Below are 15,836 nucleotides of genomic sequence, written 5' to 3'. Positions count from 1 at the left end.
CAATCAAAGAACTACAAATGCCAGAAGTCTGAGGAAGGCTGAGGAGGGGTTAAGGGTGTCGTGATTGGGATTAGGGTTTTTCCCATAGAAATGAATGGATGGTACCCATTTACATGTATATAGATACACCAACCTATGTGTGTGTGTGTGTGTGTGTGTGTGTGTGTGAATGTCCACATGCCCAAGTATCTGACTACACTTGTACTCAGTAAGGTTATGAAACTGGACAGCAGGCAGCTTCCAGTTTAACACAGCACATTACTGCAGAGTCTGGTGTTAAACAGTAATGATTTAATAAGTATGAAGATTCATAACTAAATTCATAATGCTTTGGGCTAAGTGAGGATAATTACACCATGATTTGTGCCCTGTGCCACAACTGGATGGGAATGATTCATATTTACTGAAGAAGAAAAAAAAAAAAACAAAGCTGGTGAGTATCAGCAGGGAGGCGTCGGGTGGAGAGAGGTGCCCGTCCCTCAGGTCCCCTCTACCGCGACCAGCAGTCCTCAGGGGCTACTGGCAGCTGCATGGCTGGTGGTAACGGGCAGGGTATAAATCACCGGATCTGAGAGCCCTGGGCACCACCTGCCTTGGCATCCCCAGATGTGACACCGCCTGCCTTGGCACTACCCGCACTGGCACCGCCCATTGTGGCAGCAGCTGTGTTGGCACCACCTGCTTTCCACTGTGGCACCACCCACCTTGGCTCGAGCTGCTTTGGCACCACCCACTGTGGCAACACCCACTGTGGCACCACCTGCTTTGGCACCACCCGCTTTGGCACCGCCCACTGTGGCACCACCCGCTTTGGCACCGCCCACTGTGGCACATCTCACTTTGGCACCACCCACTTTGGCACCACCCGCTTTGGCACTGCCCACTGTCGCACCACCCACTGTGGCACCTCCCGCTTTGGCACCACCCACTGTGACATCACCCACCTTGGCTCCAGCTGCTCTGGCACCACCCACCATGGCACTGCTGCCACCTCTGAAGGGTACGGCCCCCCCTGCCAAGGTCTGTCTCCGGAGCCCACCCACCGGGGGAGCCTGCTTCACATTCTGTGCATCTTCTAAATGTAGCCTTAAAGGGAAACACACCACAGATCTGGACCCCCCCCCCCCCTCCCCGGATATGCCTCCCGCATGCCCAGAAATGCCATCACACTTCACACGTCCCTCCCCTACCTACATAAGCATGGGAGGAGGGCATGAACAGAGCGCTCTCCTGACATTTGAATTTCCTCAGGAAGGCTTGCTGCTTTCCTGTTTGTTAACTGACATTTCTCTTTGTGTAGCTGTAATCCCAGTCCTCCCTGTGGTTTTGCATGTCTTCTGAGACTAAGGAAATTATGTCCAAATTATACACCGCATATGCATGGAGACAAAAGTAAATGAACGGACTTTGAAACAGTGAGCCCTACATGTACCCTTCCAGCTCCTCAGATTTAAGTTCAGTGATTCTGTCCTCTAAAACATCAATGAGCAGAAGGCAAGTATTTTAACTGAAGTTTTCAGCCACAGAATATTTTTAGGTTCCTGTCTCAGTTCATTAGCATAAATTAGCATCCTCTCAGTGATACAATGTAGCGGACAGTTGCAGATTTCTTTATCAAAGTCCTCAAGTATTCATCCTTCATCCATATTCACTGTGTACTGAATATTCCCTTAAAGTGAAGTTTATAGGCAAAATATCATATGAAGTTTCCAGCTGCATCACAGGGCTGATGTTTAAATCACAGTTTCCATAGTTACACGACAGTTAACTTTGCAAGAGGCAGCAGAGCGCTGGAAGACTATACCAGTGGTCTGAGTGGATGAAATGTACGGAACTGAAGTGCCGTCTGTCTGGTGCATAATGCAAGCTTTGTATGCCTGTAATATGCTCGCTAAATGGATCTGATAGATGCCTTTTAAGAGAGATCTGGCAAAGAGTGTCATTCAGCTGGAAATTTGCAGGCTATATAATGTGTCCAGATCGCTGTCTCTTTACATCCTGCTCAGAAAGAATACCTCCCCCAAATGTGAAACAGCGAGGCCGATTTCGGCAGCGGATCGTAACAGTGGCGTGGCTATCAGTAGACAAACCAAATGGATCATCTGCCTCGGATTCTTGTTCGTGGTGCAGTACGCACACCAGCGATACGCTGTCAGATGGGCCCGCTGTTACAGGTCAAACAAAAATATTTGCATGGTATTTGGATAATTTGAGGGCGACCAGTTAAAATTTAAGCGTGTAAAGAGAGCCAGGCATCATTTTCTCTTATTAATATTAGCATTTCAGTCTGAGTTTGAGGCTGAATTATAAACGTAATTTGTTTCTATTTTTAGGTCTACGATGGAATTTAGGGCATTGATAGAGATAAAATAATAGGCTAATGGGTTTTGAGAATTAAATCGTCATATTTTGGTCATAACCTTTTGTAGAAATATTGTGACTCAAATTCAAAATAATTTGAGAATATTGTGCTACTAGGGCTTGCATTGTGTATATTTGGCATACAGGTGTGGGTGATACTGCTGTGCCCACCAAACGGATCGCCCCCCCCCCCCCCCCCCACCATGGGGCCCAACTGCCCACCAGAAAACCCCCTCAAGACCACTGACACAGTTCAAACACTGGTGCCCACCATTTTGGTAATGCCACTGAACTGTAACAATTCAAACCAAAATCAGAACTTGCCATCCTTAAGTGGGAAGGAAAAATATACATTTAAATTACAGATAAATGTATTTTTGCGAAGACTCCATCATTAAATTACATACTGTAAAAGGGGGATTGATTGTTTCAAACACAATATTTGTGAATGATGGCTATGAACATCTGTTTGCATATATTAATTACCGAGCATAAGAAATGCTGCATTTTAATCTGCCAGAAAATAATGCATAAATATATGTTAATGTATATAGAGTGAATTTTTTTTACATGCTGCCATTTTTGCACAGGAAAGTTCAAAACAAAGAGAGGTCTGCAATCTGCCTCTATTCCTGGAATATCAGGGATTTCCTCCGGAGGTGCCCGGCCTTCCGGAGGAGGGCTGCGGAATACCCAAAAATATCTCCCTGCCTTGGAATTTTGGAACGTCAGGTGTTTAGTCACCCGATCATAAAGGCACAAGAGCAGATTCTCTCCTGTAACTTGAATCAGCTGATTTCTTAATTCCCAGGTACCTGCAGCCTTAGTGAAATCAGCTTAAAATCACACACATCTGTAGGCTATAGCTGGCCTTTGTCTGCTTATATCATTGATTTATTTATTTTTTGTTGTTGCCGCTGTTTTAATCTGCTCCCCGAAATGTACACATCACACTGAGCAGTTCAGGCGGTATTTTTCTGAACGTATGAGCGTGGGGGCGTTTTCCCGCTCTCGCTAATGTTGTCACTGCACTGCGTGAGGTTTGCCATGCCGCAGAGGAGCTGTGCTGCAACATGTAATTATATTTGATAATCCTTCAGTGCCTTTTGTCAAAGTCGCTTGGTAGCTAATTCTTGACAGTCTTTCAGACGCATCCTGTGCATAATGCCTGTTCACCCTCCTAATCTAATTGGTTAACGAGATACGTATGTAATCCTTATCTTGGCCTGCGGCCCTCTATCTGTGATGTGGCGTTAAAAGTATATGTTATGTGTCATGTGTCTGTGATGGCGGGTGAAAGCCCACAAATGCAAGAGATTATCTGTCATATGGTTAGAATGGGATGTGTCCTTCAGGTAGCATGTCCATCTGCTGACACATTAAGTGTTACTGCTTCGTAAATCACAGTCACACTTAGAAACACGGAAATGGACAAATAAGCCCAACAAGGGGATTCTGTTGTTGCCCTTCAAGGCAGCAATGAGCATTAGCCCTTCATTAAGAGGATATAAATGACTAACAGGATGGGGGGGGGCAGATACTGGATGTCCCCCCACCCTGCCCCACTGTCTAGACAGGTCCCGCTTTTTTGCCCCCCCTCATTGTGTTTGGCGGCCCCCAGGCGCCACTTCATGGCTGCCGGCTCCACACAGGCCCCTCCTCCTGTCTGCCCGGCATCGCTTGATTGGCCCGGCCTCAACGAGACGTTTCCGGGCAGAGTCGGCCACTACCCAACACCCTGCGTTTCAGGACTAGCGAGACGCCGTTCGGATCATCCGACCAACGTGACTGATATGTTGTTTTTCGAATCCGTTTTTCTAGTTCAGTTCCAAATTTTACAGCTAATGATACCCAGCTGGCGTTTCTTGGGAAAACTGATTATAAGACTAATGGCCACACTAATATGAATGTAAGACCGATGTGTCTTTATAATACTAAAGTAAGGCAGTTGGCAGAGTTCGATTTTTAAGCTCCACTCTCCTGCCGTTTCCTTAAATTAAATATCACTTGCTGCGTTTCTTTTCTGAACTTTTGCGGGTGTTTGCGAACTGTTTATCTGTGTGCTGTTTTTGAGGCTCCTTGGCCTCTTCCAAGGCCTTATACTTCACCAATCAATGGCCGTCACAGACCACCACACGGTTTCACATCCTGTCCCGAATCCAGTTGCTGTGTAACTTGCTGCAGGTTGGTTGTTCCCTCGTGGCCACGCCCACCACTAGTTGTCGCTCATGTATAATCACCCACACCTGCACAGAGTGCATTGGAACTCATTCCCCTCAGTGTTTCCTTGTTGTTCATCTTGTGGTGCTATTTTCATACTCAGTCCTGGCATTGTGATCTCATGTTCTAGCGTTTTAAAAATCTCTTTCCGATCTCTTGGCTGTCTGGATTAGCGCTGTAATTTGAGCTTTCTGATTTGTCCTGGTTCTGACTTTTGGTTCCTGTCTTGGATCCTGTTTGACAAGCACCTGCCCTTGTTTGGTTCCTTGACCCCATCCTTAGTGATACCCTTGAGACTTGGATACTTGTTTGCCCCCTCAGCTTAGCCAATGGCCTTCTCAGTCCTGTCAGCACTTGAGTACTCAGATACTCCCCATCCAACAGGGAACAGATTGACATACGGAAGAGCTGGCTCCATGGGTGTTTGCAGTTCGGGCATATGCCCTTTGACCTGAGACAGTGCCTCACACTCAGGACCTCCTTAATGAAACTGTATTTCCTTTAACTCTGTCCAGTTGTTTTGAGACACTTTTTTGGATGTATGGGTTAATAATTAGCTTAGCATGATGGTTGTGTTACAGAACTGTGGCCAAGTGGTTAGCACTGTACAATCACATTTCCTGGATTGGGGATTTGAAAATGTTTATGTAGCATTAGTGTGCTATTCCCGTGTCTGTCAGGGGATTCACTGGTTCCCTTGCACTATCAGAAAAATATGCAGTTGGGAGAATCTGTGTCTCTGAATAGAGCACAGAGAGAGATTTATGTGACTGGCGTCCCGTTCAGGGTGGCTCCCCTGCCCAGCACCCGGAGCATCCCGTCATTGCCTGTGTGCTTCGCTCTGTACTGTCACAAACGCTCGTCATTGCTGACACTGCCTTGTTTCTCACGTCATGATGATTTGAAGCAAGCACCTTCAGGAGCTCCAGTTTCCACCAGGTGACCCTTTCACTGTCTGACATTGACAGACCGAGCACTCTCTGTCAGTACTCTGAATGACTTGCTTACCCACATTGCCTTTGGCCAAGGGCGAGACAGAGAGACAGAACCTTAAGGACGGACAGAAAGTGACTCTTTCGCAGGCACCCCGGGGGAGGGTAATAGATGCCATCAGACGTTACTCGGTGATGTGGAGTCTGGAGCGAGCTGCCTTTCCCAGAATGGAGTTAACTGGGATGTTTGTCGGTATGAGAGAAGCCAGGCTGGACAGCCAATTTCTGGGAAGCCGTCACGTCTGTTCCCACCCCATCTAACATGTACCCCCGGCTTTCATACCCTCGACCCTTCAGCTCGAACACCGCCTCATGCTCAGGTGCCACAGAGCAGTACCTCACACAGGCGACACCAGACATGGAGTGTTATGGAGCAGCGGCAACCCACACTCCATCTGCGACAGAGCGACAGGTGGGAGGGAGGGGAGGGGATGGCCAGCGTCTACCACCAAGCCAAGCGACAGCAGGTAGCTAGTCGGAAGGTTCCAGGGCAGCGGAGGTGGGGATGTATCTTCCGGAACAAAAAAAGCTGTCAAGGTACACAGCTGTGCAGTTCCCTCCAGGAATAAATAACTTGGCATGAAGCTAAATACAAATAATGGCAAGAATAATAATAATAGTATAAGGAACAGTAGCACTGGTGTAAGGAATGGTAAATGGTGTTATCTTACCAACACGCAGGTACTTGTACACATAATAAACACCCTTGTCAACAACTGCTGGGGTTCAGGAACATCTGGCAGCTCGACCAGACCCGGGTCTCGGTGTCAAGCACTAATGCTTTGCTGTGGTAAATTGGACCGGGTCACCGGTTTGGCAGCTGTTTCAGGTTTCCCTCCTTGCCGATCTCTCTTCTTTCGACCCCTCGTCACCATTCATTCACATCTTTTCCCGACGAGGCACATCTGTTCATTTTGTTTGACTTTCTAAAGAAAAACAAGCCATTTCGAGCCCCACCCAAAAAAAAAAAAAGAAGCATCTGTCAGCTTAAGCCGTGCCGGAATTCTGCTCCCGCGGCTGAAGAAATCGATCACCATTAAAAGGTCGTTATTCGCAGGCGTGGGTGAAGAGTGTGCTTTAAGGGCATCTCCACGACGTTTTATAACGTGCTCAGTCTGCCATATGAGAAGAGACGGGTACCACTCCTCCCGTGGAGGAGAAGACGACCCCTTGTCACATTCCACAATGAGGCGAGGGTCAAATGCTGAGTGACGATTTACCCAGAATCCCACATTTGGATAAGGGTCCCAGGGGGCATGTGCGCATACCTCTGTGTGTGACAGGACTGCAGGCTGTCCTTATACATCTTTTAATTTGTCCGTATTTTTTTCTTCTGTCTTCACAGGCTGTGGAAACGAATCTGGCCTCGAAGGACAGCCACTGGGTGTTTGTGAACGAGGTACGGAAAGCCCGCTGTCAGCACGTCTGTGCTGCCGCCTGTCACCCCCCGCCCCGTCTGCCTTTGCGCTGTGATGCTAACGGATCACTCGTGTTTACAGCACCTGCACTCCGCCCCCAGCGTGTGTCGCCTGCTCCCTGCCTATGAAAAATACCTCCGTTTCATCCGCTCCAGAGCAGAGATGCCAGTATCAACTGTCCCTGGAGACAGTGGCCGTAGCCAGGTGTAATTAGTGTCTGGATGCGGCCTTTAGCCACAGGCCTTTGTGTCAGATTGTTCTGATAATTCATTCAGAGGGGCCAACCTTATCATTAACCAATAATATATTTGGAAGAGGTGAGTAACAGGGGAGACCGCCAATCAGCTGTCAGCTGGGGCGGGTGCCTCTGTGGCCCCGCCCCAGTATACACTCCGGCCAGGTAACAGTCTGGCGGGAATAATTTGCACAGTAGTAGAGACAATAAACAGGGAGTCAGGTGAGTTTCCTGTTTTTTTTTCCCCTTCACCTGTTAAAAATGAATCGGATTCCAAATTTTCCTGGAGTGAAAAGGCAGTTTCATACTCATTCCTGGCAAAAAAAAAACAAAAGAACAATCGGGTCTTTTTGGACCAGTGTAAACGATCAAAACATGCGTTGATGTGCGTCCCGCTTCGTTGAACCCCAAATAGTGAAGCGTTTCTCCCTCACTTTTGGTTTTGATTAGGAGGGACGAGCAGAGACAGCAGCTGAAATTCTGTGCCGCTTAAAGTCCCAGCTTAGAGTGACTTTCCGATAGGGAGCCTTCCTGTGAACTTTCAGGGAGCGGCAATGCGGGGCGTCCTGCCTGCTAACAGAAAAACTGTCACGTTTTACATGTCGCTCTGAGGGGGGGGGGGCGGGGACCTATAAAAATAAACTCACCTCATCATACCCCTCTGTTGGATTTAAAGCTATTTTCCCCCATAAGTCATCCACCTTATTAACGTTGTTTGAAGGAATCAGGATGAAAACTATTTTTGTTCCTGTAGTATGTTGGTCACGAGGTGGTTTTAGTCAAACCCACTGCATGAGTCCCCCGCCCCCGGCAAAGAATTCAGCAAGCTTTTTTTCCTGTGAGTGAGAGCAGCACGGGTATAAACAATGCCATCCGTTAATTTAAACTAAAAACATTTTACAACGCTTACCGCCAACTGAATACCAGAGGGCAAATGCTTGTAATTAGGGGGCAGAGGGAGGCGATTGCTATAGCGAAACGTAAACGTCAGTTGGAGGTCAATGCTACGTACAGTAGGGTCGCCCGTCATGCCTGAGGTGTGAAGCTGCTGAACGAGATGGGAAATATCGAGACAACACAAAGCCAGAGATCTCCTGGCAGGTGTTAATCAGTGGTGTATGAGTTTTAACGCTCGTGCAAATGCATGCCTTCATTCCTCATCATGTTTGAGATATTGATTAGCTCCTCCGCTGAACACTCCACCGTATGACTTCATTAGGTCTTATTTGGCCGAATGCAAATATGCCCTGTGATGAACTGGTCTCCCATTCAGTGTGACTCCCATAATGCCCTGGGCTTTCTGGGGAAGACTTCAAGGCCACCAGATAATGTTGGAAGAATTAATGTGAGACTTACCCGCGGTCGCATGCGCCGCATATGAGCGAGTGTCTTTAATGCGCGTGACGAGATCATGCGTTTCAAACTACCGAGACGGGATCGCGTGTTTCAAACGGGTCCTTTTTTGGTGCCGTCTCATGCTTCTAAATATAAAAACTAAATGATTTGCCAGAAAACGTACAGCATGCCGCGGTGAACATTACGGTGAACGACAGCATCCGTTCATTTCAGCAGCAGTCTTCTGGATGTTTCACCCCCCAGCTGACGGCCGCTGGTTCTGGGATCCGTCATGTGATCGGGCTGTCTGGGAGCAGACTTTCAGACCTGTCTCTTATTTGCCCTGGTGATTCTCCTTGTGGGGGTAGCTCACACTCCTGCACGTTGGTGAGTTTCACGGTGGTATAGCTTTATGCATCTCTAGCTCAACAGGGTATGGAAGCAGCTAATACACATTTTCGACGGTACTTCGTAATACTATTACATTTTAATTACTTAGTTTGATATGTACCCCCCTCCCCTTGATATGTACCCCCCTCCCCTTGATATGTACCCCCCTGCCCTTCATATGCACCCCCTCCTCTTGACATAGCCCCTGAGACTCTCTATAGATCCTGCTCTGGCAGTGTAACTGGCATCCCTCTCCAACTTCTCTTAAAAAATCTGAAATAAAAGAACCTGCCATGATCTGGGCCTGAATCCTCCTTGTAGCATCAGGAAGTGCCTCTTTTCTGCCCAGAGACGTTCTCGGGCGTGACTGCGTGGCTCAGGCAGCCATAACCTGCGCTCGTATCGGCCTCCCATCCTACCCAGTTAAATGAAACACCGGCAGTTGGTTATCAGCCGAGCCGTGTGCCGGCGTGCCTCTTGAAGCACTTCAGACCCGCTGGCATCACCCCATTGACATCGCCGCGGCAACAAGGCAGGCCTCAGAGTTTCGGGCATCAAAGTCATTTGCTGTTTTAATTGCCCACATCAAAGTATGAACCTCGGCCTTGCAAACCGCAGATTAAAACTTTATAGTGGTAAATGACCCCGACTCCAGTTGTTAAACGGCCTGCAGGCTTCTCTGCAGGGGGGTAGAGGGTGTTTTTTTGATTTAAGAGCCTGTCTTCATTTTTAATATTTTTTGGCTGGATAGCCACATTTTTGCAATAATTAAAAAAAAAATGTAAATCTGAATGCCTGGCATTTGCCCAAGCTAGTGATTGGTGGATTGGTCTGCGAAGACCCAGTGTCAAACTGGAGATTCCTACCCCCAGGCTCCCAGCTGTGTGTTTATTGGTCTGTTTGTGTGCATTCAGGTAGCTGCTGTGCTATTGGACCGAGTTACCTCTGTGTTTATCCAAGCGCTGACCCGCGGGAAAGAGGCGAGTCTTGGGCTCGGCCTGTGCCGTGCTCCTGGGGGCTCGGTCTTTATTAAATGTTCTTTATGCTGTTTGTTCCCGTCGAGGTAATAATACTGTTAATGCACTTCCATGCACCAACATGGGAGTCCGTCTCTCTATTCCTATTTCTGCTTTTTGTTTGCCGCCTTCATGGCCAAGTAGGTCGGCCTGAATAAGAGCTGCAGCTTAATGAACAAAATGAGAGTGTAGAACAGCCTCACCGCCACTGCACGGCTTTCACCCCCCCCCCCCCCCCACCCACCCCCTCCCATTTTGCTGTCCTTTTTGTGTCGGCCATTTTGTAAGCGCATTAGCGCTGCGGTAAACCTTTCAGCCACGCGCAGTCAGGTTCGCATCACCGACTCTGCGCCTCGGAAAAGAGCGACCGGCTGCACTTTCCGAAGGAAGCCGCACACCGAAAGATGGGGGAGGCTGCAAGGTGTGCCGAGCCCCCTGCACACGTGCCGGGAGAAGCTCGTGTGGCTGGAGGGCACCCCTCCTGGAGGGGGTAATGTGGAGTGTTTACCGCAAAGGTGTTTTAATGTCTGTCTGCTGTGAATACTACATCATATTGGTGATATTAAAAATGCAACTTAGCTTCAGATCAAATTGTCTGATAAAAGCAGCAAAAGAATAGCCCTTGATATAGCTTTAGTACTCCGTCAGGTACACACTTGGTAAGTACACACTTGGTAAGTACACACTTGGTAAGTACACATTTGGTAAGTACAGGTACACACTTGGTACATGCAGCAGTTTTATGTAAAAGCCTGGTCTTCTGCTTGTATCGAGCTAAGTGTCTTGTTTCGTACCATCTGTACATTTACCAAATGTAAATCTGGCCAGTGAGACACCAAGCGTGACTCTTATGCAGGTCGTTTAGCGATGAGGCCAGCACCTTCTTCATGTGACATGCTGAAGTGCCCCCCCAGAGATTGGTCTTTGACCACTTGGGTGCATCAACTGCATGTTCAGTATAGATTTACAGGAATGTCAGTTGATTGCCTTGTTTGGGCGGGTGTCATCGTCGTGGTTTTGGCCCTTGACTCGACCAGGTCTCCTTGGCACATGTGTCATTGTTCCTAAGCCAGACGTGATGCTCCACGATGTTCTGATCTGGTTTTACATCATTCTCCTACACCCAGAAGCATTAACAGAGTTGGGATGGCGACCTCATCCAGAATTCCACACCTGTTTCCTTTTGTCTCCCTGTGCCCACCTCCCCCAACACTTCTCTACTCCTCTCCCCATCTCACTCTCTCTATCCCTTTCTCGGCAGGAGATCAGCGATGCAGAGATCCTGGAACTGGCACACAGCGCCCTGGGGCGGTTGACGGTCATCCGCCAGATCTTCCCGCTGTGGAAGGACAGCAATGCCCGATGCATGAGAAACAACCACCGCATCTCCTCGCTGCTGTGCGATCCCCAAGAGGGCTACCTCCAGTCCCTGGAGGTCAGTGAGATTCTCCTCTCCCTCCCCCCTCCAAGATTCACGCTGCTTGGTCATAGACCACCGCCGCTGCAGGTCTCTGTTGCATAGACTTGAGAGGTAGCTCTTCTGCTCCTGAGAAGGAGCCTCCGGAGACGCTGCAGCCACCCGGACTGATGGACTGAGATTGCAGACAATCTCAAGTCATGCTGACATCACTCGCGAGACCCCTGATTTCACACGTCCCAGGAGATGAGCAGCACAGTTCCCGGTTAGGTCAGGCGTCGGCCACGCTGCCTAATTACAGTGCTCAGAGAGGAATGCTAATCATTAATGTTAACATGATTTCTTAGCAGTGATAATATTACTGACAATTAACATATCAAAGTAACTTTAAACAGCATGTGAAGCCTCAGACATGAGATACATTAATTGAGTTTAAACCAATAGAGAAGGGTGACAAAGAATTAGCTATTTGTAATTAGATCATTAAATTTATTTCAAATTTAGGCAAAGTATATTTGGGCAACTCCTTCAACCAGACTTAAAAACGTCTTCAGCTACACGCTGAAAGATCACAGTGCTCAACAGGACCAATGTTGGCACCTGTGCCTCCCCCACCCCCCACCCCAAAAATAATCATGCAAAGCCAAAAAGCTAAAATGATTATGCATACTAGCCCGGTCCGGCGCCCCCCCAACCCCCAGTCCTTCCTTCCGCAGCCCTTGGTGGTACTGCATCCTCAGTAATTTATGCAGAGGGTAGCTAAATGGTCTTTGATGTTCGATCACCTCCAAGACACCCCAACGCATCATCTGTCTGCAAAAAAGTGAATCTGCCAACTTGGCTGAACGTTGCCCCCTCGCCCATGAGGAATTTTGCAATCAGCCATTTGCTGGTAAGGTTACTGCAGTTGACGACATAGAGTGGGGCCCCGCACATCGCCCCCACCAAAGACCGTGGTGACCTTTATCTCCCTGCCAAACCCAAATATTAATTTTTGTTGACAAAATGAGCTAACTGACTTTCTTTTAATATTCTTTTGTGGGCAAATTTCTTCCTTCTTGTTGCCGTAGGAAACCATCAGGCAGGAAGTCATAGAACCAGGATGTGAAACTTTATTGATGAGAGCTGCCCCACTCCCCAAATCGCAGTGTCAGCAATAAGACCCGCCCCTCAGCCCTACAGCACACCCACTGCCTGTCCCAGCTGCTCAGCTTAGCACTTTTTAGTAAAACAGACAAGCTGTACTTCAGTGGAATTACACTCAGGGGGGATTACTGTATGGTAATAACGTATACCACTGTGTTTTGGGGATTCTGCAGCATTTCAAAATATTAGCAACACAATAATTTGTTCAGTGAATTACCACTAATATTTCAAAATTCCAGCACACAGAGTTGCTTTTGCAACTCAATGCCGTGAAAATTCCATATACCGTGGTATAAGGTCCGGACGATGTGACCGTATGAAAAATCCCAAACCTAATCAGAATGTTAGAGTGTTTTTCTTTTCTTTTGTCTACGACATACATTGTAGGACCTCATAGAGGATTTACTGTTTAAAAGGTCCATGTTTTTTTTATACTTACTGATGTTGCTCATTAAAAGCTTCTATAAAGAACCACATCGTTATACTTTGTCATGGAAGCCCAGGACTGTAAACTCAGATGAATCACACCATCATTTTCGAGACACGAATGCTTGTTTGCCCTTTTCCGAATGTCCAAATAAAGAGTTACAGAGGATTAGCGACATCTTCGCACGGAGTGTTTACAAGCAGGGTGCCGGGGAAGTAGCATTTTCTGCATGTTCTTCCGTTTGTATCGCCTGCGAGCAGCTGACGAAGTCTTATTAATGCAGAGGGATGTTCGCTGGTTAGTTCTGGATGCAGCTGTGATGTCATAGCACACCGCCTGCTGCTTACCAGGTACACAGCAGTATCCAGCGCAGGGACCTTCACGGAAACGTCGCTGGTCCACATACTGCTGGAAAATTTTAGCCTTTCTCTGTGCGTGTTTAATCTGGCCGATCTCAGCTGAACTGAAAAGCTACATAATGTTTCGTGAATTTCCTCGCCCCTATCGGTGTGTTTTTTTATAGTAATTGTGGTCATTATGTTTCTGTCTGGTAACACTTTACTTGACGGGGCACAAATAATATAGTATTATGCTATTACTTATGTATTAATTAACCACAGACTAAGTCCTAGTTACATACTAATCACATATTTGTTCATCATTTATGAATCGTGATGCCGTTTTTATCCCAAGCAGTTACTATATTTGTTACTATAACTGTTAATTCTGTAAACCTTTGTTAACTATTGAAGGAATAAGTCATGAATAACACAAGTGAAATACTGACCTCATGTTTGTTCATCATTAATGAATCATGATGCATCTTTTATCTCAAGTAGCGATTATATTTGTTCATGATTGTGCTCCATGAAGTAATATGTTTTTTTCCCTCTGGTCTAATTGGAAAGGCTGGTGTTGCAGATTGGCATACTATCATATCATCATCATCATATGTTTGCCTTGCAACTATCGCATCCTCCATAACACACTATTGTTATACACTCACTTCTTGCTAACTAGTTACAGGTAAGAACTTGTAAAAATGCAAAAAAACAAAAATGAAACGGTTTCTACTAACCTGGTCATATGGTTCTTCTTTAACTGGGATGTCGTTCGATTTCTGTTACTCGGGAATTACTGTAATGCGATTATATTCAGAGATATTCGACAGCTGGTTCTGCGTTGATGTGTAGTGCAGCGGGTCAGGGTGATATGCTGGTACGTAGGTCATTGGTTCAAATCCCAGGGTTGCCTGAGTGATTTCACCTTTGTACCCCTAAGCACAGCCCTTAATCTTTAATTGCTCCAGGGATTCTCTCATCCTGCTTTCTCAAGAAAAAAAGATCTACGTCCTTTTGGAAAAAAGCAGCAGCTAAATCAGACGTATCGGATAAGCAGTCCTGTAACATGGACGTATTGAGTAGGAAGTGTTTACCTTTGTCATCTTTACTTACACACTGATTACATTTACCATGTAATAGGCAGCCCATGCAGCCACATGTACTCTGTGCTTAGTGTTATATATGGAGACTGTAAGTGTGCTGCGTTTTATCCTCATGTAAAACCCTCCTTAACAGTGGCAGATTTACCGGTGGCACTGCCTGCATCCTGTGCTGTAAATCTCTCCCATCTTACCCCGCCTCGGTTCTCGTACTGCAGTGCTTTGGCTGAACTTTAGCGATCTGTCTTCATGTGCCGGGTGCTGATTGGCTGAGGGAAACCTTGGTGAGTGTGTGTGCATGTCCATGTTGATTGGACGGGCCAAGACCACATCTTCACTTGGCTGACAGCGGTGTCCTGGCCGAGCCGCTGCCTGCCGTCTTTATGACCCTTCGCTGTCACTGTTTACGTTAAGTTTAATACCAAATGGGCTTCATATCCAGCTTTTTCATGGCACGGATATGAAGTCCTTTTGGTATGTCCATCCTGGAGCCCCCCCCCCCTCCCCTCCCATGTACATGCCCCCCTGAATCCTCGACCAGAGTAAGTAATTAGAAGATAGTTCAATTAAAGGATGGATGGATAATTGTTGGAGGGATGGATAGATAAGATGAATGGATGGATGGATGGATGTCTTAGATGTATTTCTATGTACATTCATACAGGGTGGGGGGTCGGCTGTCTTTCTGAAATACTGTTTGTACCTTTTATTTAGGTACAGGCTGCATTTCCAGCTCCTGGGCTCTGCAGTCTAACGCGGTTCCCTCTTCATGCCTGTTTAGGTCTCCAACCTGTACCTGTATGACAGCGTGCTGATGCTGGCCAACGCCTTCTACAGGAAGTTAGAGGACAGGAAGTGGCACAGCATGGCCAGCCTGAACTGCATCAGGAAGTCCACCAAACCGTGGAACGGGGGCTGGTCCATGCTGGAGACCATTCAGAAGGTGGGGGGTGCTCTCCTCTTCTGCATGCTGCTTCTTCATGTGGGCCAGATGTTCTAATGCCTCATTTACTCCTCCCTGCGCTTACCGTGCATGTCCGTCTTTGACCACGGCAGAATGCTGATACACTGCATTTGGGCGGCTCAGTCAGTGTGCAGACTTTGCGTGTTTTTCCCATGTCTGCATGGATTCCCCACTGATTGCCCATTTTCCGGTGCTGAGAGGCGTTGTCCTTTCGGTGGACTGCCCCCACTGTACTCGCAACTGAAGAGCGAATTTCCGAATCTCACTGAGTCTATAGCATAGTGAGTTTTGGAAAGTTGCTCTTCGGTTCAAATATTAACTGCTATAAAACTGTTTTAAGCATTTCCAGCAGTTTATATTTGACATGCCGGTATGCATTTTCTCACCGTTGCCTCTGGGATCAATATGTCAGGTTGCCTGGTGCGCAGTGTGAAGTCAGGCCCGTCTGACGGAAACGCCTTACGTTTCTTCATT

At 47.3% G+C, this 15,836-nt stretch overlaps 1 protein-coding gene across 2 annotated transcripts in view; it reads left to right on the top strand.

Moving 5' to 3' along the window:
* grid1b (glutamate receptor, ionotropic, delta 1b) overlaps nucleotides 1–15,836 on the top strand; it is a 248,834-nt gene that overhangs the window by 185,815 nt on the left and 47,183 nt on the right. For both annotated transcript variants that reach the window (XM_048986745.1, XM_048986746.1), the window contains exons 5-7: nucleotides 6,919–6,972; nucleotides 11,229–11,402; nucleotides 15,180–15,341. In XM_048986745.1, coding sequence (XP_048842702.1) covers nucleotides 6,919–6,972; nucleotides 11,229–11,402; nucleotides 15,180–15,341 — 390 coding nt within the window. The remainder of the gene's footprint in view (nucleotides 1–6,918; nucleotides 6,973–11,228; nucleotides 11,403–15,179; nucleotides 15,342–15,836) is intronic.

Source organism: Brienomyrus brachyistius, chromosome 20, assembly GCF_023856365.1.
Source record: "Brienomyrus brachyistius isolate T26 chromosome 20, BBRACH_0.4, whole genome shotgun sequence".
Lineage (NCBI taxonomy): Eukaryota > Metazoa > Chordata > Actinopteri > Osteoglossiformes > Mormyridae > Brienomyrus > Brienomyrus brachyistius.
The sequence above is the reverse complement of the archived record's forward strand: the minus strand, read 5'-3'. Positions and strand labels throughout refer to the sequence as shown.